The following is a 24,094-nucleotide window of genomic DNA, read 5'->3' as shown; positions in this document are numbered from 1 at the left end:
CATGTTGGGCGATGTACCGTTAAAATTTTGAAGACGAAAAGAGAATGAAAAATAATTGTGCTGAAGTTGATCTTCTTAAATGTTTGAGATTTTTTCTATGTGAACGAAGATAAAGTTACCGTAATTGTGCGCACTCTGCAAATCTCATTAAATATTATTAAGTGATTAAAATTTATAACAAATTACAATTGGCTTTAACTTATTTGCATGCTCGCAATACCATACCTCCGACCCCGTGTTGACACACTTGCTTGTGAGTTTATACACGTATAACGGGTATGCGTTGCACTTGCAAATGTAAATGTCACTCGTGTGTGAAAATCCGTTATCCGTTGGCAATTACATTAAATAAGAGCGAAAGCAGCAACATTTCGGGTAAAGTGCCAAAGTAATAAAAACAATAAGCAAACATATAAAAACGATTGTCAAAATGATGTGAAACAGGATATGCGTGTAACCGCCGCGCAATACACGCGCTCGCACAACAATATACACATATATACATAGTACTAAACACGGCAGTCGCAGCAGCACTCGGAGGGCTAGCACAACAACGCCCTTTCAATTAAGCACAGCGCATCACTTTTTTCCAAGTCAAGGACATGCAAGGATAATTGCCTTTTGGAGTGGAAAAAATATACATAATGATTAACAGTTTGATTACGTATGTATGTAGGCAGCAGGATGGGCCAGCACGCCAAGCCTACTGACTGTGTTTGCTTTTGCTCCTGCTTCTGCTACTGGTGGATGTTAAATGATGAACGCGATCCGACACGTGTTTTGCCGCAACGCAGCGTTTTTGTAACAAGTTCATCAATTTCAAATGTTTTCCAGACGTTATGTCAATTCCGTTGTCTCTGCTTAATTTTTCCTTTCCTTTCGATTTTTTTATCGCCGCTGCCGCATCCCTGCCGCTGTCGAGTCTATTGGGATTTGCTTTCTACGAGTATGTAGTCAAAAGTCACGAGTGTATTTGAATGAAAAGAGCATATCCATATCAACCATTTAAACGGAAGAGCAGTAAACAAAGCAACTACACCAACACGTTTTTAGTGTTAAGCTCAGATGAGGGTTTGAAGTCAAGTGCATGCCAAACAAAAAAAAAAAAAATACTAAACCTTTTCAATGCCATTTTTTTAACAGTATAACATTTATAACTAGGCACAACAAACAACTCTGTTATAGGTATAGTACTTGAATATACATATACAACTATATGCACATTAGGGTGAGAAAAAAAGACAAATAACGAATTTATGGAAAAAAATATAAAAATAATATATAATATTTATAATTAAAATAATTATAGAAAAAAATGATAAAAGTATAAAAAATTATGTTTTTATTACAAATACCATAGCTTTTGAACAATTTAGGGTAATATTTTGTGCATCGCTGATTCTTGTAAAACATAAAATTTTCTAAAAAATCTACCTCCATAGAATTTTTTAAATTAAAATAAAAATAAAAGGAAAAATTAAAATTTTTAATTGAAGTAGAAAAATGTATCTAGTAATACCTGTAAAAAATAGCATCTCATATAGTTTTTGAGTTGCAGCCTATTAAGTTGTAGCTACTCAGTTCAATGAGCTAAATCAGTTTATCTTTAAACGCAAAACAACATTTTTCAAATTCGATTGGCTGACCTCTTAATGTTCAAAAGATATCAGTTATTGTATCAAAAAAGGCACTTTTTTCTATGTGTATATGGGCATAATATCGATTATAGTTTTTGGCTCACCCTAATGTATGTACATGTATGCTTGCTTCTGTTGAAAAACCTTGAAATTATGCGGCGCAGTTGTTGATTTTAAAATCTGTGAACTATTGCAGTAATTTGGCATTTGCTTTCCATCGACATCTATTTCAGTTGAAAGTATCGATACTCAACCGATTACCGTCTGCTGATATATCGTGCAACACTATTTAATGCTTAACATTTTGTATCTCAATAATTTAATGAGTTTAAAATTAAAAACACCATTTATTCCTTTTTATCAGATATTTACATAAGTTTGTACATTTATTATTTTAAATAATGCGACATGTTTCATTTTTATTGTTTTTTATACACGATTTCTTGTGGTTTTATTTAATGTTAATCTAAACTAATTAAAATATTCTAAGCTTTGTTGAAGTGAGAAAGAGTTATGCAAGCGATTTTGTGTTTTTGTGTTGTTGTTCCTTTCGTCCTTTTTTATGTCTATGCATACGCAAGTGTTAAAAAAGCTGTAATCTAAAAGCTTTTTACTAAAGGTATTGGAGCGCTTATGACATACCGACGGTTATTGCGATTATTCCGTTTGTACAAAGAAGCTTTGAAAAATTTTAATTAAAACAAAAATGTTACAAAGTGACAGGGAATTTTATTTTAAAATACTTTAAGATATAATGATTGCTGTAATTTTCTGACTAGAGAGCTAGAAATTTTTGAAATGCTGAGTAACATTTTTACTTTTACATAAAATATCTGCTGTTTTGAACAATTTTGTACCTTAGTTTGAACAGAATTCAAGGACAAAATGAACATGAGCATAATAAATAATTTTAAATTAAAATTTGAAAAAATATAACAAATTTAGGAAAAACCATTAATAATAACATTTTTTATTTAAAGGAAGCAATAGGAATTGTTAAATATAAAATCTATATTAAAGCCGTCGGAATACGTTTTATACGCTATAGGTTTTATTGCTCAAATTGTAGTATTTGAAGTATATTCAAAGATACACAAATTAACTGCTAATTAGTCAATCAAGCACTACATTTTAGATCTAGTAAAATAAGTCATTACGTTCTGTAGGCCTGAATTTTTTTCAAAAAAACGGATGAACACAAACTTGCTAATATTCTGTTTGACAATAAATTAAAATATAGCATCTGATCAAATTTGATCCGAATTGGTCCATAATGACTGGGCGCGTGAGCCGATTCGATAATTTTTTTTTCTAAATTGCTATACCGTTATTTTATGTTTGTCTGAAGTTTTATCTCCATACGGAAGTAAAATAGAGTGTGTTTAGCAGCTGTTTGTTTGCAAGGCGAAAACTTTGTCTTTTGGCGATTTTTACCATGAAAGCATTCAGTGAAGGTCGTGTAGTCATCGAAAACTTGGCTCATGCAAGTCATACATCCACTTCTCTTAATAACAATATTATCGAAGAAGTAGTTTCTAATTGAATTTTTGCTCGTCAAATAAGCTCTTTGAAGCCTAAATTAAGAAATTCGCTTTTCAAAGAGCTTTTTTTTGTGTTAATTTGTTGGCATATTTTCACAATAACCGTTACTATGTCATAATTGCTTATCTAACTTATTAAAAAAAAATCTATAAACGACTGATAAAGCTTACTATATACAATACATTACTATTACTTCTTAGCTTACGTTAATTGCTTTTGCTGCTACATATTAATACTATTTATTTGTGTTAAAATTGAATTTGAATTGAAGCCTTTTTTATTTTAAGAGCAAGTTGTCACAGAGGAAATGAAATATACAACGATTTAATTAATTTTTTAAATAAATAATTTAAATACTTTCGTTTTAAAACACTATAATTTCACTTGACAATAAATAAAATGGTTTCAGCTAAATCAACTATGCAAAAATGTAATAAATAATTTTGTGTTTCATTACAGAATTCCTCTGTGACAACTTAAGTACGGCTTAGTTTTTTTAGTTTTCAGAGTAATTAAGTTTTTATAAATTACATAGTATAGCTAATTCTTAATTTTTGTTGAGATTAATTCCGTTTTGCTTGTATTTATTATATAATATTTAGTATGTATGTATGTATAAGTGTTGTAGATTTTCCTATATATACAAAGCATATCACAAATGAACTTTACTGCACTTAGATATTTGGTGCACCAATACGGTTCCGGCTTGTCCTTAGTGTGGGGAGGATTAGCAACCAGCCGCGTGTGTCTCAGCCCAGGGCTGGAGTCCATGCAGTGCCGCCAATGGTGCACCGTTAACCGTTTGTGTGGACAGTTGCGAAGTTGGTGGTGGCGCAAATCCTTTGCTAATTGCTTCTGCCTGCAGGGATAACATCAGACGATTTGCCGCTTGACGTTCAGCTTCGCGTTCCTCAGCCGTTTGACGTCTACAAAGAATGAAAAAAGTAAATGAAAGTGGGGGAAAACTAGAGTTTATCCATAGTTATTTATGTGTTGCTAGGTTATTTATAGAAAGAAAGTGTATTATAAGTATTATTATAAGAGAAGAGATTAAGAGAACTCCTAGGTTTAATTTAGCTAGCTTTAGTAATATAAGTACATAATTGAGTGACATGTGCCTCTTCAAACTATTCTAGTAGTTTTTTTTCTAAAGATCGAAAATTTGTTTCAGTGAAACATAATCGATAAATTTTCAAATAGATGACTTTAGTAATCTGTATCTCGCGTTCTATAAATGCGATCGGGCTACGCTTTATGGCACCAGAAAGCAAAGAATTCGTATTAAAAATATTCTACAGTTTTACAAAGATTTTAAAGTTTTTTTCGATAAAGTCAAAAACGCAAGCCAGATGGCTGAAAATATGAATAGTGTTAATGGTCCTTATACTGTCACAGCCAATCACAGGCAAGTTTAGTTTCGTCGATTCAGTTTCGATAATTTTGATGTCGAACACGCATCACGATTTGGAAGGCCAATTGTCGTAAATACCGATGATATAATGGAAACCGCCGAGACAGACCGTTATGTAGGCACTGTTTGGTTTGCCCAGGAGCAATACATTGCTCAAAAAGTAGCTTGGAACCATTTAAATAAGATCGCATATAAAAAGAAGCTCAATATATATGTACATAGGTGCCATACGCCTTAACGCAAAAATAACTGCATGGACCGATCTATTCATCGTTCATTCAGCGAAAACGTTTGTGACCAAAACGCGGTGAGCTGGAGCAAGCGGTAGCCAAGCCTGGATTGACTGTCAGAAAAGTTTTGCTATAAGCAGGAGATCTTCTACTATGAGCTTCTTTCTTACAGCCAAACTCAACAAACGTAATTAGGACATGTTATGAAATAAGTGATAGATAAGGACGGTTATGAAATAAGTGATGTGACTCGGGTGTAAATGAGCTATCCGATTGTAGACTAAGTTATATCCTAGTTCGTTTTTTTCATACCACGATTACATAACATACACTTATATTCGTATCTAAATTAGTCAAAACTTAATCTGAATAATTTTCGTCCATTTAAATATTCATATACAAATGTACATATACTCGTACATAGCGACATTTCTACATATATTCGTAAGAACCCATATACGAATACAGCAACTTGTATGGCCATTGACTAAAGTATTTAGAAAGCAATTACGGTAAATCAGTATGCATTTGCCCATTTAACAAATACCGTGATGAGATCTTGTGTTGTTGTAGTTATTGAATCAATGGCAGTTTGTTAATGAATATTTAAACGAGAAACAATTTCAAAACTCATTAGTGTATGCACATGCTCACCAACACACACACACACACATGGATATATATGTATGTATGCATGCATCTTTCCATGCTCAAATAGCAAAATTAAGGACATGACTGCTGATTGCCAGCGTTGATGGCTCCAATGCAATAAACTGTGGTTGGTATGTGCTTGTGGGTTGGTGGACAAACCAATATGTATATTCCCAAAATAATAACTGCTCGCATGTGCAAAATACCTACATATATATAATATAAGCAAATATGAGTGCTTTTGCGTGTGTGTTTGTTGACTTTTAAGTTTATCCTCATTCTTATTCGTTATTAATTAAGGTAAGAAGAAATGTTGATGAGACCGACGGTGACAGCATACATTTAATTCATTACCATAACTACAACTACAACTACGACATTTACTGACTGCTCCATTTCTCTACATCCCCCACTCCTCAGAGGAAAATGGAGTTTGCGCATTTAAGTAAATGTGCGCCGCAGATGTGAATTACCCACGCAAATATGTATGTATGCATGTTCGGATATATAGATTTGTATGTGCTTGGGGGATGAAGCGCCATATTGAATAAGTCATAAGTTAATGATATAACCTCGTAAATGCATATCTATTCGGTTTTGGTTATGAGAGTCAGGACAATGGGATCTATATTTTGAGTGAGTGTATCCACTTACAGTTGTATAATAACGATGTGTAGATATGTTAACTGAAGAGGAATATTCCTGCAAGTTAGAAACATTTAAGTGATGTCTGTAGAAATGTGACCGAAGGACATGATTTTCAAAGTATCATTAAGTGTAGCTTAAGTTGGAAAGCTCAGATATTTGAGATACAATACAATGACAAAAATGCCACACAAAATTCTACAAACAATGTGTAACTTTCATAAAATCGGTAAACCTTCCGTATTTAAAATAATTAGGCATATATGTCACACATTATAGGAAAACTTAGCTCAACTTAATGTTTGTCAAGGTTCAATAATTTCGACGAAGGCAACAAGTTAATTTGAAACTCTCACGATAAAATATTCGTTTTCGATTCGCGAATTCTTTGTTCGGTAAGAGCTGCTTCCTTACTAAGTAATTTTCATCAGAAAACAACAACAAAATAATATTAATTTTATATCAATAGTTTCCTCAAGGCGTTAATACAAACGTAAATCCTATTAATAATTTTTATCAAGAAACTAATTATTCGGCTTTTCACACGTTTGAAATTCAATTTGTAAAAAAAAACGGTATTAAAATTAATTTTTTTTAAATACATTGTATAATACAGGGTTGCAGATAATGCATTAAAAAGATAATTGAATTAACGTTTGAATTAATTTTCTTTTTATTTTGTATTCTCGAAAATCTTAATTAAAAATATTTAAAAAATTTATTATCTCAAATATTGTTTTGAAAAATTAAAAATAAAGGTGTAATCCCACAAATCGGATTGAAAATGCAAAATTTTAATAAAATAAAAAATTAAAATATTAATCTTAAACACCTGATTAAAAAAGTGTTAATCCCTCAGCTTTTGAGTTATCGATCTGAAATTTGCACACGTCCTTTTTCCTCCAAGAAGCTGCTAATTTATCCGAGCCAAATTAGAATATATCATGTAGTTGCCATACAAATTGATCGATTAAAATTAAGTTCTTCTATGGAAAACTTTTATACGATATCAAGTTTTTATATTGAAAACTTTATTTTATATGTATTTACTTTATTATATTACATACTTATAATATATTTAATTTGAAAAGATATCTTCACGAAATTTAGCAAGGATTATTGCCTAAGGCTAGGCTTTAATCTCCTAATATATTGTTTAGATCGGACCACTATAGCATATAGCTGCCATACAACCTGATGATCAAAATAAGCATATATATCTTGCATACCCTTTTATGTCACACGAAATGCCCCAGTAAAAAGTATTATAGTTACGGTGTAGTCGAATATTTTTTTTTTTTTTTTAATAAAATTTGAACAAAGACCTTTTTGTCTTATTTATTGTACATTTAATTATTTTTAATTATATTTTTTATTTATCGGTTATCCCTTTACATTCCAGCTTTTGATTTGAAAAACTATTAATTTATGTTTTACTACAAATTTTAAATTATAAAATAAAATATTTCGGATTCACAATTAAATATCTACTATCTAATATTGATATATAGTATAGTATAGGAGTATGAGGCGACATATACAAATACCTAAACACATACTACTTTTGTATATAAATACATGGAACTATGTGTGTAAATGTACATTCATTCTAACTCCAACAGTTCGAAAATCTACGATATGCTCCGTCTGTGCTCTAGTCAAGAAATATATGCCAAACACATGCACACTTAATATATTCATCTATACATAAGAATCATACATATGTATGTATATAAATAGAAGTATTTGCAAAAACCAACAATTCAATTTGCAACATTTGCACTCAATGAAGTCAAATCCTTCTCAGTTTCATATCGCATATTGCGGAGTGAATTATTACTGCGGATAAGTTGCAATTGCTTGTTGCTAGTGTGCTGTTGTAGCTGCTGTTGGTGTTGGCGTTGGTGGCACAATGCTGCACAGGAGGAGGGACTATTTGTGGCGTTATAATATTTTCAGTGGCACTGTGAGCTCTTGTTGTCGGCAACAATGTAGTTGGAGTTAGCTGAAGCTGGTTTGTTGATGCAGTGATGGTGTGGCAGAAGTGGCGGTTGCACTCCAAAACTTTTCCATGTCACACCACGGTGAAATAACAAAACAAAACAGTAGAAATTGATTACATTTTTAGCGCACCCGCATTTGTTTAGACACACACACACACATATATTTATACATATTGATGTAAATTGGTTGAATATGCAATTGTGGGTGTGTATAAATGTATTTTCCTCCTAAAAGTGCTGTTATCTGCATATTTATATGAATTTTTGCGTATAACACGTTTACTTTATGCAAATTTGATTTACCTCCTCTCCAGTGTAATTTATCTCCATTTGCATTGAAGTGAATTGTAAATATATAAATATATATGTATGTACCATATATATGTATGTACAAAATGAAATATTAATGAATATTACCCATATTCTGAAAATTGTGTTAGGGCATTACTATATATTAAATTTTCAAATTATTTTTTTTTCGAAAGATTTCAGGCACGGAATGGATTGATTTTCTCTACAGTCTGGTTTTGTTTCCAACACCCTTTAAAAGGTAAATAAACCAAAATTGTAGAATATTTGGCTAGGAAAAAATTATCTATAATTTGGAACACTTGTAATATATCTAAATATTTCAACCTTTAAGCAAGAAAAGCGGTACACAGGCTAAGATCGAACATGCTCTTAGTATTTTCCTACTATAAATCGAAAATTTGTTAAATGTGAAAGAGTTCTATTAATTATTTTGAATACTTGATAGGTAATAATTATCAACAATTGTCTAATAGAGACACTAGTTTATTGAAATAATTTCTTTTCTAAAATTCTCTAAATCTCACCCATTTAAAATAAAGAGTTCGAAATAAGTGGTTGGTTATGTAAGAAACGACCCGCAGAGAGCACAAGCCTTCATAGTAGATTTCCTTCGGATATTTAGACGACCGATTATTAGAGAAGTAGTTATTTCGGTTCATTGAGTAAAATTTTGAAGCACCGGTCAAAATTGTGAAAAAAATTTAGTAATCTTTTTACCTGAACAGGCTACATTAAGTTTGCCACGTAGTAGGTAACACGCAGGAAAAAACGTCAGATCACAATAAAATATGCAATATATATTATATAAATGATTAGTGCGATGAGTTGAGTCGATTTAGCCATGTTCATTTATATGTCTGTCTGTATATGCGCGCACGTCCTTAATCTCAAAGCAGCTGCTCATTTGTCGGCATCGCCGATTTCCCACCACAATCCGAACAAATCTTTTAGACCGGACTACTAGAGCGTTGAGCTGACATAAAAAATGACCAAACGAAATCAAGATAAAAATCTTTATATTCGATTTTATGCAATAGGTGCTATGAACCATATTATAGCTTCGGTGCAACCGGAGTTAAAGTTTTTCCTTGTTTTTTTTATTTACTTTCCGTATAAACATTTTTCATATGTTTGAATCAAAGACTTAAATTGCAGTAAATAACAGTTTATACCGGTTACAGATATAGATAGATCTTCTGATGATACGACAGTATATTTCTTCAGTTCTTGTTAAGTTTTAACTGCTAAATCAACTAGAAAGAGGCATTAATATACAATCTCGTGATATAATATTAAAATTTCCTAAACGCCACTAATTTATTTTTCTTGCGTAAGCTTTCAAATCTGCCACTTAGAACTCAACCCGCCTATTCTGGGTGGTAATTAAAATCATTTCACAGCTTCTGAAATTTACGCCAAAAAACATCAACGAATTAAATATGTTACTTTTAAATAAGAAAATCACCACTCCCCCATTAATTTCCCCAAACACAGAGTGGGATGCTCAACACAAAATGGATGCTTCCAGCTCTGCTGCTTTCTCTGAATATGCATATTCATGTCTATGTGTGTATATGCGGCTGTTTATTAACTGTTGCCATTTGGGCAACGGTAATTATCTTGCAAGCAATAACAATTTAGCCACAAACGACAATGACCAGGCAATATAATCACTTTGCCACGTCTTTCCCCGCCGAAAAGCCCACTAGAGCTTTAAGTTTCGTGTATCCTTTTTGGTTTTAAACGCCTTTGTTGTTGCTATTGTTCATATTTATAAAGCAATAACTCTTCTTTAAGCTGTTATCGTAGCCTTTCTTGCGGTAGCTTTCTTGGTAGCTTGAGTTTCGTGCAACCTTTGCTGGTTGGTGGGTGCGGTAATGCTTCCGACTGGGACGTTCTAAATTGTGAAATCCCGAGGGCATCACACTCCGCACACAGTATTTGTTGTTACTTTTCGCTTGCTCTACACTAACGCCTTAAGGAAATTTTGGGTTTTGGTTGATTTTTTTTATTTTTTTGTTGGTAAAACTTTTGCCGCACTTTGTCAAAAGCATGAAATTAATGTTAATAGCCAAATTGCTTAAGACCGCACTTCACTTTAATATTATTTGTGTGTGTTTGTGAGTTACTTTAAGAACAACAAAATTTCTCTAATTAAGATTTTGCATTTTATCGTTTATTTTACAAACATACTTGCAAACAATTCATGCAATTAATTCTACTCAAAACTTTTGTTTTAGTAAAATAGATTTCAATTCGTGAAAATGCGAAGGTGTGTGGGTGTATGTGTAGCTTTTGTGATAGAGCGGAAAACTTTATTTTGCGGTTGCCCTGTTTTGGCTCACACTTACTTGCTAATTTTCATAAATTTTTGGCTCATGTGCAGCCACTCACCCACACACGCACATAGACTCCACCGCATATTCCTGCTACAGGGCCATTTGCTAGTCATTTGTCAAGTGACAGTGTTTGCGGCAATAAGTTGCGTAAATTTTTAATTGTGCTGCCACTGGTGTGAAGGCGGGATTTAACTAAGTTTCAAGAGATAAATGTACTAATGTACACACATCCATTCTTATGTGTCAACATGCTAACACATGTGCACAATTAATTTTCGCCTTCGCCTTAAGACAAATGTGCAGGCTAATTTCAGCCGCAAGGACTTGCCACCAGTTTCTCGAATTATTTTCATGTGAAGGTGTTGAAATATGTTTTTTGGCAGCAAGTTTGCAAGTGATATATGGCAGGTCAGAGCAAGTGGTCGGAATTGTAAAGATTTCATGTTTGCTTGTGCGTGAGTGTGTTATTTAAATAAGTTGTGCTGTGGAGAAATTATAATTGAGGTTTTTCTGAAGTTAATTTTTTTTCATTTTATAATTAATATTTTTCAGTTTATATGAAGTGAGCACTTACATCGATATATTTTATTGGCGTTACCGGACCCTTTAAGCAAACTTTTCTTCATATTTATTATTATATTGTACAACTAAAATTTTATAAGGAAATTAAAAAGAAATTATGGAGAAACAGGTTTTTTCATTTATCGACACTTTCTCACAAAGCGGTTGGGTTCTTCCTATAAAAAACTGCTTATAAAATTTATTAGCCATTCGGAGGCGACTTTAGCTTTTAATAAGGTGGATCTGAAGAAATGAAGTAATCAGGTTTTTTTCATTTCAATTGCTTTGTTTAAAAAAAATATTTAATTATTATTTAGTTAAAAAAATATTTAATAATTTTCTTCGATTTACCAATCTCGAAACTGATATGTATTAAAAATAAATATGGAATAAAACGCGTTTACTTAAATATCTCTAATTTTATATATATTGTGTCCCTTACACACAAACCTAAGAACGGATATTTTATAGGAATAAAAAAAAGTACTACTATATCAATAGTTTTGAAATTTCAAAGGTATATTTATACATATACATAAACAATAATATTTGTGAAGAAAAATCATAAATATTTTTTTTGAATTACATGCGATCTCCGGCAGCGCTAAAAAAATAGTACCTTCACTGCTGAAATGATTACGGCCAGTGGGGGAAGCCTAAAAAAAAGTTTCTATAGAAGATATTGTCAGTACAAAGGTTTATGGTGGAAAAAAATAGAAAATTCACAAAATGGCGGCGTTTATAAAAAGAGTTGAATTTTACCCATAATATTGTTTCTTTAGTTGATCAAATCGAAAATCTTATACAATACTCTACAGAACATGCAAAAAAATTTTTATAGTGATCGGATTATTTGTCTTCAAGTAATTACTGCAGCAAATTTGAAAAATGCTTTTTCGCACAAAAATGTGTTTAAAGATAAACTGATGGAGCTGATTGTACTGAGCGGCTACACTTTAGAAGCCTGTAACTCAAAATATATTTTAAAATGTTATTTAGAATTTTAGTATGATCTTTTAAAGGTGTAGAAATATACTGAACAAAAATTTTCAAAATTTCAAACAAGTTGTGTACGTTAATGTGCTTATCTTATTTTGAATTCAACGGTACAACCTTTTCAGTTTTGCAAGTGATTAGAGCTCAAATAAGCAGAGAAGTGACGAATCGGTGCTATTATACGACTATTTATAAATTCTATAAATAAGTTTTAACCATGTGATATACATAAATAATGACAAGTTTTTTTCATAAAAAAGGAAAAACTTAATTTTTTATTGGCTTAATTTCGCATTTATTTATTTATACAAGTAGTTTAAATTTTCTTTACATAATTTGTTTCACCTCCAAATTTAGTTTGAATTTAACTGTTGTTAGGTTTGGCAAACTCAATTTTGATTCTTCACTAAGCCGAATCTCACAATTTACTCTTGACTTTTTTCTCTGCGAAAAATTTCTCTTTCTACTAGTTCAGTTTTTTGTTAGAACGAGTAACCCAAGTACTATGTTCGTTTCCTGTCATTTTTAATTGCTGTAGTTACAAAAAAAGTAGCATGTATTTATTTGTTCAATGTACGGTTAAACGGTTCAATTTACAATTTTTTGCGGCAAAACAAATTACTGTAGTGGCAAAGAGCATCTATGACTACAACGCAATGTCTTTCTTTGATACTGTTATACCTATAGACCTATGCCAACCGCCACCATCTGCAACTCGATGTTATTACCTTTAATTTAGCCTCCTGCCAAAATACTTGTATATGTATACACATCTCATTCTCGTTTAATATCTTTGACTTCATTTTGTAAATGGCAACAATTCTTTTAGCCTCACGAAACCGCATTTATTTTCCACTTTTTTTTCTGCATCACTTTTGACAGTGATTCCTCGGCTATAAAGGACGCCACATGGCTTGCGATGGATAACGAGAAAATGTACGGATATGTGCCGCACCCACACTTAAAGCTTTTATGCAGAGGCCAGAACAGTCTTTTCTTTAGGGGTTCTTTTCTCATTCATGATTAATTTAGGTGATTTGCGAACTCCGTATTCTCCTTCTGTGTTTGCTGCTTCTGCTCGTGTGCTTCATGTTTTTATTTAATTTAAGTACCAGTTTATCATTGATCACGTTTCAGCACTCCTCATTCTACTCTATTCCAGACTTTGTCGGAGTATTTGATTAACTTGATTTGACATTTGTCGAATTGACAGTTAACATGTCAACTTGTTTACAAGCAACAAATCGATTGACTTGGAGAGAGTTTTTTTCAAAATTGCTCTTGCTGTTTTATCACCAAGTTTCCTTGTGCTCCAAGTTCGTTTATAAGAATTAATTTAATTCTTTATTTATGTTAATACATGTTACTCAGTTAAGGTAAATTTGTACAACCTGCAAATGGGTGATCGATAGTACTACATACTTGTTTTTATACCCTGAACAGGGTATATTAAGTTTGGTATGTTAAGTTTGTTACATACAGAAGAAAACGTCGGAGACCCTATATAATATATACATCTATGGTATAAATTATTAGTACGTCATGTCCACGGCTTTCTAACCGTATGTACGCTAACTAGTCTCGTCATTTTTGAGATATCGGTCTGAAAATTTTCACACATCTATTCTCCTAAAGTAGCTGCACATTTGTCGGAACCGCCGATATCGGACCACTATAGCATATAGCTGCCATACAAACTGGACGATCGGAATCAAGTGTTTACATGGAATACTTTCTCATTTGACGAGATATATTCACAAAATTTGGTATGTGTTATTGCCTAAGGCTATAATGTAATCTCCGAAGAAATTGCTCAGATCGGATCACTAACGCTTATAGCTGCCATACAAACTGCATGATCGGACTCAAGTTCTTGTAAGGACTTTTATATTATGGAAGGGCATTGTAGCTTTGGTGCAACTGAATGTAAGGTGTTTTCTTGCTTTTTGCGGTATTTGTGATATGAGGCCTTTCTATTGCGTTCATACCTTTATAGTTAATGCTTTGCTATTTCATTAATATTTACATCAGAAGAATATGCATGCACAACTACATAGGTTTGTCTGCAAGTTAGATACATACCATAGGTAATACCTATGTACATATATACCATATGGCTAAATAATATGTACTGACACATACATACAAATGTGAAAAGCAATTAAGTTAGACTGTCGCTTATACCATTAAAGTTAATCTCACTAAGTGAACTGGGGCATATTTGTATTTATAAACATTTAAAATTTCTATTATCTATTTACAGCCATAAATATCGCCAATTAAAAAGTAATATGAAGCTCATTAGCATATTGACTGTGCGAAGTTATTCAAATCTTTTTACAGAACACGTTTATGCTTTAAATAGGTCTATAATTATATTTCTCTATTTAAATATTTATATATATTAATGTACTTACTTACTAACATCAAAAGCTTTATCTGTATATTTGTATATACATATATATTACTTATATTTACAAGACTAGTTCGAAATTCTTTTCGATGTGCTTTGACGAGCAAGACCACAAATCTAATGAAAAACTGGTCTAAATCAAGTAGACATATCTTTTGGAATTATACTCTTCATTTTGTTTAAAATTTCATTGATATTTTTATAACAGAATTTACTTTTGACGATAAATCTTAATTTCTTGCACCTGGGCTAATTATACCATCTGATCAAATTTGACCTGGACTTACAACATTTTCTATTTTAATACAACTCTTTAAAATATCCTGAGCTAATATGAGCATGCCACCTCTTAATCCAATTTCATACATTTGTTATAAGCCTTGTCTGCGACGGCTTTCAGCGCCTTCAGCGAATTTTGGTTTTTCATTTTCGTCTAATTTTTGGAGCGCCATTCACTTGACTGTTTGACAGTTTCGAAGTAATATTTATATACCCACATCTCGTCACCAGTATATTTAGATTAGTATGATTGTAGGGTTCACAGCTACTTTGCCAAGCATCTTTTTGCGATCTCTGCTAGACGTAATTTTTGCAAAAGATTCAGGTCTTTTGGACGAGCCTTGCATTTAGACACATCATACCCAAAATATTAACCAAATGTTTTGAGTCATTAAAAGAAGGGTCTGGTTGACTCGCATGAGGCAAGTTTTAGATGATTGCACGACCTTAACCGAATGATTTGTGTAGCTCCAATATTTGTGTTCGTGATAAAGTAGACTCCTAAAAATATTGCTACAAAATTGTCAACGATTCCGTAGCCGTGATTCCATTAGAATTTTGGAAAAATTTCAGGCAAATTCGTTGTTCAATTTTTTTTCCATGGCAAAAATCGCCAGATTAACTTTTTGCGTCGTAAAATAAAAATAAAACAGGTTGTAACAATCTAAGAGAAACTTTTCCTCGACCAGTCCGGGTCAAATTTCATCAGCTGTTAAAATGGAACTTGGTGGCTGCCTGGGTGGATGATTTGTCAGAGCATTGGTTGTCTGCTGTTGCTGTCACAGCAATGATTGGCGAGTTAACATGTTATTATTTCTCAGGATTACAGTAAGAAGTATACCACAACTCAACTCTCAAAAATCAAAACTTCGTCAAAGCTACCTAGTGAGTAGTAGTTAAGAAAAAGAAAGCATTGTTCCAAGACTGTTGAGGTAATGGGAGCAAAATATATTACTTGGGCCAGAAGCGTTTAAGTAACCTAACGCGTGACATTAACAACATATTCAAAAGTTCAGTCATACATACATATGTACGTATTTATAGTAAAAGTAATATATTTTTAAGTACATTACAATAATAATTTTTTGTATAATAATTACATACTTGCGTCAATTTTAATTAGAATTGAAATTTTGCTATTGAAAAATAAAATTTTACGTATTTTAATTACCTAAAATTTATTTACAATTAATAGTTGTCCATAATTATTAACTAATTATGTCAATCAAGCGAGTTTATATTTATATACATACATACAAACAATTCAAATAACTGTCGCTGATGTGAAATCCATGCAAGTATTTGCGGTTATTTATTTCTTTAATTGAAAAGTGAATTTGTTCACAAAAAGCATACATACAAACAAATAACCATTCGAAAACTTTGTAATATGCATTCAGCACGCAAAGTTTAGCATATATAGCTGGCAATTAGTTTGTCTGTATGTATGTACATTTGTGTGAAAGCATTGCATGCATGCGCGTGTGTATGTGTGTGTTGCTACTACTCAGTGAATCGAGAAATTTGTATGGCGTTTAATTGAAAGCGCAGGCAATTTATTTTCAGCTATCATTTCAATATCTCGATTTGTTGTGATTTACTCGTGCCAATTCCTAGTTGCGCCGACGTTTGCATGTTGAACACATTTAATTCAGTCACCAAATAAAATGTATGTGTATTTTAGTACTAAATAAAGAGCTAGAAATAAATGTGAATGCTAGAGCTTAAGTAATAGCAAGTACACATGCATATATGTATGCATATACATTTGTATACAAATATTTACATAAATGCGCGTTGACACATGCAAAGTAAAAGTCCAGTTAAATTTGCTTTCATGTTGGAAAAATATACTGGACGATAGATGTGCCTGTGTGTGTGTATGTGTGTTGGCATGCAACACGGTCGCTTGATGACAGCTGACAACGTTAACTGCTTTCAGTAAATTTACAATCTAATGATTTCGGCACAAAAACTAAGTGAAGAAAAAACTTCTAATCAAATGCAAACAGTGAATTTATCACGAATTTTAAAGCAATTGCTGGAGCCATAATGGCGCACAAAAGAAATTAATGAGCTACAAATTAAGCTCGAGCAGTCTAGGGGGCTAAATTAGTGCAATGCGAAATGAACAGAACAACACAAATAACAGTAATAAATAAAAAAAATTAAAAAAAATAAATGGTAAAAAATTTCCACCATTGTAATCAGCGGCCATTTCCTATGTAAATGCGACGATTGAGTGAACACTGGCCATTAAAATGTTAATGTGTTTGCTTGCCGCATTAGGCGCTGCCGGCGCTACAGTCGCTGTCAAAACGTGATTATAATTATATAATTTGGATATATTTGCTTGCAAGTATATTCCTGTAATTATTTAACTAATAACTAAAATTTTTTGATCGATGGCTTTCAGCACGTAAAATATGTGCTCCGCCGCGTTTACAAATAAAGAGGGCTTTACTACCCCAAAATTACAGTTATTTATTCTAAATGTTTAAATGAGCGCCGCCTTTAGTACTAAACACTATATCTTGCTCTTCTATAAATAATTTAGCATTTTTGTAACCGTTGATATCGCTACGTAAGCGGTAAGCTTTGACGTGACCGTGCTTTTACATTAAAACTCAATAAAAACACCTTAACTTCGGCTGCTCTGAAGCTATGATACCCTTAACAGATGCATTTATCACTCCGATATTATATATATTAATTTTATAGGCTCTTCGACGTTTACTTCTGTTCAGGGTATAAATAAAACGGAACTCCAACAACACTTTGGTCGCCATTTATAAGACCTTTTGTTGTTTCGTTCCTTTTTTAACCACTTCCTTCACATGTTTATAAATATTTGTATTTGTGAGGGTTGAAAATAGAAGCGTTGAAAGATATAACTACCCTCCACCTACTCACACGCCCACAATGAAAATTGTACACAAATTTGTACTCACTTTCAAAAACGCACTTTTTTCATGCTCTGCCGTCGCAGCTCAGTTAGGGGGGGCGATTGGGCTGGGCGTTACAAAATGGTGTGGAAAAAGTGGAAAAAAGCGGTCTGCTCGAAATTGAAATGTGGCATTGTTCCACACGTTTAATGCGTTCATGAATTTTTAAAGTGCTTATTTTCATTTTACACTTTTTATATCATACGCGTACATAATAAATAATGGCACTTATTTAAAGTATGCTCACATCGACAGTAAAGTTTGTGCAACTACATATTTTAATCATTTCCTAACTTTCGTTCTCGAAAAGTATACATTTATTAGAACAAAATCAAGGATGCCCTTTCGGTTTGTTTTTCAAAAGTTTTAAAGTGTTAAATGACAACGCAATTTTAAGTGAAACTTTCTATGAATAATATAATATTCAAGTAGATATATGTTTTCGAGAGATACCTTCAAAAGTTGACTTTCATGCGTACTTCTCTGGTTCTCATATTTAAGTTTTACGCTCTTGTCAAAAAATTGACTTCTAAAAGTAACAACACAAATTTCTAGATGAATTCTGTACAAGAAAGTATATGGATATTTCATTAAAGTTATACAATCGTCTGCTATTCTACCTCTTGTTGTTTGTTCTACCTCTCCCTATAGTTTCGCAAAAACTTAACGGAAAAATCCATTTTTAATTTACCTTTCGCATCACGTCATAAAATGCTTGAAAGACTGAATGCTAATACCAAAAGTTTTGGCTTTACTGCGCTTCAAACTTTCTTTTGTTATTTTAGACAAGCCTTTCGGTAATTTTAATAATAAATTCTCTGGAACGTTTGCGATTCTTTCGCATCATTATATATTTATAAATCACATGATTACTGTATATGGCTCCTTATTTTGTGAGTAATCCAATGTGGTCTATGTAAAGTTTCATTATCGGTCAGAAACACTTAATATATAATATTTTTTTTGCTATCCAATTTATACATTTTTTTAAACTGAGACCATTTTTACCATGAAACAAAATTGAACAAGGAGTTTGCTTGAAATTTTGTATTTCCAATAAAATCGCGGCTACGAAATCGTCCATCCACCTCTAATAATGACGATACATGACATCAAAGAAGTTAAAGAAACTGTGCTCGAAAATAGTTGTATTGGCTTCAGAGTAATTGCATAGGATTTCTACATCTCTAATGGATCGACTCACCACATTTTGGCTTACGTTTTGGACATCAATCGTGTCAATGCTGGATTCGTGAATCTTTTGTGAAAACGCCATCGAGCAGAGGTGCAAAAAAGATGGTTGGCAAAGCAGCTGAAGACTTTACATTCATCAATCGCCTAATTACGGTGACAAGACGTGGGTTTATGTATAGACGTCGAAACTGTTCAATAATTTAGTGAATGGTACGCCAAAAACGAGCCGAAACCTAAAAGACCATTTGAAAGTCGGTCAAAAATCAAGGTGATGCTCATCGTTGGTTCACCATGAATTCGTTCCATGGAGAAATGGAAATGGAATAGTACTTTTCCATTTTGAGCCATCTACGTCAAACAATTCGTCGTAAACGATCGGATTTGTGTGCAGTAAATTAATGGATTTTCACCACAATAACGCGCCGTCACATTCTAATATGTTTGTGATTGACTTTTTTGAAAAAAAATCCAAACGAGAGTCATCGTTAAGCCACCGTATTCGGCAGATTTGGCTTCCTGTGACTTTTTTCGGTTTTCGAAACTGAAAAATCGGCTTCGGAACACGCGCCGTGAGTCCATGGAAGCAATCAAAAGTCATTCGCTAAAGACACTGAAGTGCAACTCAACCGAGGCTTGTAGCAAGTGTATGGAAAATTGGTTTACGCGTTGATATGCTTGTATTGGCGCGGGAGCCTATTCTGAAGGCGATAATAAAGATTTGTAATAAAATACATGAAACGTGAACGTTATTTTTCACAAAATCACTTTAACTCAGTTGTTCTATAAATACATGAAGTTACAAAATAAGGTTTTTAAGTTTTCAGAGTATGCAAAATGGGAGCTCTGACAGTATAACTGAATTTAAATGAAAATAATTGATCACTTTTTCATATTATTAATGACATAGTAACATTATTATACTCATAAAGAAGTCGTATATTTTAAGCTGTATAACAAGTAGTCACGTTTTAGTAACAACACTCACCTCCATTTCGTGCGTCGATTCTGGAACCAAGTCTTCACTTGTGCATCGGTCATCTTAAGACCGCGCGCCAGTGCCGCTCGCTCGGCGGACGCCAAATATTTTTGCTTGTGGAAACGTTTCTCTAATTCGGCGACTTGTATGCGTGTAAAGGATGTGCGAGGCTTTTTCCGCTTTGGTGGTGTGCGATTTTGATACGGATGTCCGATGCGACGGGTGATGGGAAAAGCAGCTGTAAAAAGAAAACAAAAACAAAAGGCACATCATTTGTATATTTAATGGACTTGTAGCTATAAACGCATGAAGAAGCTGGTTATTATTTAAGAGTCTTCATACAAATACAATATTTAAGCGAAAGGGCACGCAATTTCGTCGATATTTCGTATATATTTATTTGTCTCATTGTCGACAATGGCGTCTAAGCAATCGGCCAGCGAACTCAACTTAATTTAATTGTAGGGTTTCAGTTTTGAAGCAATTTGTAAAGCAATAAATTTCCAAAGATAACAAGCAATTTCCGATATTTACTTCCGGCACGGCTTAAGCGCCTACGTGCATGTGTATATGTGTGGCGGTGCGTTGTGTCAGCAAATGTACCTGTATAACGGCGCAGCTCATCGGCGCGAATGTGCCACAATGTATTGTATCAATTATCCTGTGTATACCTGCTGTGAAATCAATTAAACACTTCAAAATGACCGCGCCCCGAACAGCGAGCATGCAACCAGACTAATGCCGCTATATCTTCCGCATACATACATACATACATTGATGCGATCCTAATTGCTGTTGTTATCCTAAATTCGACTTATCAGTCATACTTAAATAGTTGGAGTGTCTTGCGTGTACCCATTGGAAGAGGTAAGTGCGTGTGTCATTTGCGCTTAGCTAAGCCCAACGACCTGTGCAACAGACGGACGCTTCATTATTACAGACATATGTATGTATATGTGTTGGCATTTCACTTTTTCATTCATAAAATTATTAAATTTGTTATACCTTCGTCTTAGCGGCGAACTAGCGCCGACGCATGCAATTAAGTTTTTATGTTATTTTAATAGTGTTTAAATGCATCAAAAGTGTCTGAATGCGGACCGTCTGAATCAACCGAAAGTAAGATTATGTTTTTTTGTTTGTTCTGATAATTGTGTATATTAATTGCTTGTTTTTAGTAGTGAGTTCTTTGTATGAAAAAATTATGCTCTACACCACCTTGCTCAAGAGAGACATTGTAAAAAAGTTGGCTGCCGGGATATCGTCATCACAGTTGGGTATATATTATATAAGTACTAGTAAAAAGAAATCCATTATTTTTCCAATAGATGGCTTCAGTAAAACTATACATAAATATAAATTATGAAGATATAATTTCGTACAATTCTTAGACAGTTTTGTGTTAACATGACAAAGTATTGCTTCAGAACGCGTTCAAAATGGACATCAGCAAAGCGGAAGTACGCGGCTGAAAATGTGTACAGGATTAATCGTACTGATATTGTAATAGCTAATCACGTGCAATATTAGTGTCTGCGATTCTGTTCCGGTAATCAAAATTAAGATGCAACATGCTCTTGAAGGCCAATTGTCAAAAATATTAAAGTAATAGAAATGCAATGTTTCGATTGCACAGGAGATAAACATTGCACAAAAATCATTTGGAACCATTTAAATTAAGCTGAATACTAAAAAGAAGCTCGACGTATGCGTGCCACACGAAAAAAACGCTAATGGACTGAATTTCGCAGATGGTTGCTGAATCGCAATAAAATCGATCGATTTCGATGACTGAAGATATAAAATGAATCACTTATTAAACACATCACACATCCAACGAATCGTGGTGAACCGGCGCAAGCGGTGTCAAAGCCAATATTGACGGTCAAGAAGGTTTCGCTGTGTGTTTAGTGGGATTGGCAGGGAGTCATTTATTCCCCACGGCCACTCTAAATTCAAACCTTCACCCAACAGAAGCGGCCAGCTTTGGCGGATAAGAGAGAAATTGTGTTCCATAAGGACAAGCCAGATCACACACATTGATAGTGACACGCCAGAAACGTGGGGCCTTGGTTGTAAGGTTTTTACCCACCTTAGAGTCCGGAACTGGCACTACCTATTCCTGTCTACGGCAAATGATTTTGCTGGTGAAAAATTCGCCTTAAGAAAAGTTCGTGAAAACGATTATCACACTTTTTTGCCAATTGGGACGTAAAAGTAGCTTTAGGAAATTACCTTCAAAATGGCAACAAGTAAGTTATTGAACAAAACGGTGTATGCTCAATAATATTTTCGATTAAATAATAGATTTTATTTGACTAAACTTTATATAAGGATGTATTATTACCCCTATGTATAAAGAAAAAAAGTTGTTACGAGTTCGAAATTGAAAAGTTTTGGATAAGCTTAGACGTCTCAAATTTTTGGTTACTATAGTTCAGGCTTTTGTTTCTTTAATACTCTTATAACTAAAAAAATATCATTAAAGTATCAATTATATAAAATAGAAATTTCCTTTTAATATGTATCGAACTTAATTTAATTATCGAGAGTGGAAGCAAATTCATTAAAAATAACGGAAATATGTAAAAATTAAATATTTCGATAACATAAATTCTTTTTTTTTACTTTATCATCCACCTACATTTTCCTTATTTTACCCATTCAATTTTCGAATTCCATAATTCCTTAGAATTTTTTACTACTTACAGTTCAAGCACGTGATCACGTGTTAAACTGACAAATCGCATTTCTTATTGATGATTTCTGCAAAGGCACATAGAGAACAGCTAAGTCAGAGCTCAACTCATTTTTTATACTTGGACGAAGGTAAATGCGGAACAATTTCAAATTTTATATGTTGTTTATGTTTCGACGTTAAACCGTAAATTTACAAGGAATCAATACGCTGTGAGTTTACGGCCAATCGAAAATTCACACGTAACTGAATATGCGCTATATATCACCTGTATGTATGTATGTAGTATACCTGCTTTATGTGCTTTGGCCATATTTTTGGTAATATCAATTGCAGTAAAAGTCATTTATCGCACCGCAAACGCTGCACATCATAAGCACATGATTTGCCACATACCTCACATACATATAACGGCAGATTGAGCTGAGTACGCGTGTATAGGTATATACATCTGTATGTATGCGCCTACTTTATATGAAGTCATGCTTGGCGTCAACCTCAATACCAACCCCATTTTCAGGCCCAAAATCTACGTGTATCGACGTTGTGAACGTTACCGATTTTACGACTGTGGCAGCCGCAACCTGCAATGAAAAGCGCTTCAAGCTTGGGGCAGGCTTTTAAATCCCTTGTAAACCACGTAAGCATAATTTTATAGGCCCACCATTTAAAGCAACGAATTATGTGGCTGTAAAAGTGTTATGAGCACACACATATACCTCACATGAGTGGGGACTGCTGGTGAATAACGGCGGTTAGAGGCGATTGAATTTGAATATATCAGAAACGCGGTGAAAATTCGAGCAATAACAAACACAAACAAAGACACCAACAAAATTGAGTACTAAATATTTGTATGGAAGCAACATAAGAGGCCGCTTAACGGTAACAGCTCACTTGTGGAACGCCTGTAAAACATACGTGCATGTGTAAAACAATCTTGCAACAGCTCGACGGATTTACATAAGTACATTTTTATTTATTATTTCCCCACACAAATGTTTTTAAATAATCCGAAGGGGATATGAAATTTTATGATATCAATCGAGTGCTTGAGTGTTTCCTGCATCTATGGCTGCTTCTTGAGCGTTCCACTCCTCGACGTTTCCTTCTTCTTATGCTGCGAGTAGCGTCGCTTGAATGTGGTGGCTCAAGCACAAGACGAATAATGCGAAAAGCTTTTAACATGCATTATTTATGCGGAAAACCGACGAAAACCGGCGAAAGGACGAGTGAGAACGGTGTGGCATTTGCCTAATATG

General features: G+C 33.4%; 1 protein-coding gene across 1 annotated transcript in view; it reads right to left on the bottom strand.

Annotated features, from left to right (window-relative positions):
- Positions 1–1,983: 1,983 nt before the first annotated feature.
- Positions 1,984–24,094, bottom strand: part of C15 (homeobox protein C15) — a 38,682-nt gene continuing 16,571 nt past the window's right edge. The window contains exons 3-4 of the mRNA XM_014237565.3: positions 20,144–20,372; positions 1,984–4,105 (exon numbers count right to left, since the gene is read on the bottom strand). Of these exons, the coding sequence (XP_014093040.2) occupies positions 3,907–4,105; positions 20,144–20,372 (428 nt within the window). The 3' untranslated portion in view covers positions 1,984–3,906. The remainder of the gene's footprint in view (positions 4,106–20,143; positions 20,373–24,094) is intronic.

This window comes from Bactrocera oleae, chromosome 2 (genome assembly GCF_042242935.1).
Source record: "Bactrocera oleae isolate idBacOlea1 chromosome 2, idBacOlea1, whole genome shotgun sequence".
Lineage (NCBI taxonomy): Eukaryota > Metazoa > Arthropoda > Insecta > Diptera > Tephritidae > Bactrocera > Bactrocera oleae.
Note: the sequence above shows the minus strand (reverse complement) of the source record. Positions and strands in the feature narration are given on the sequence as shown.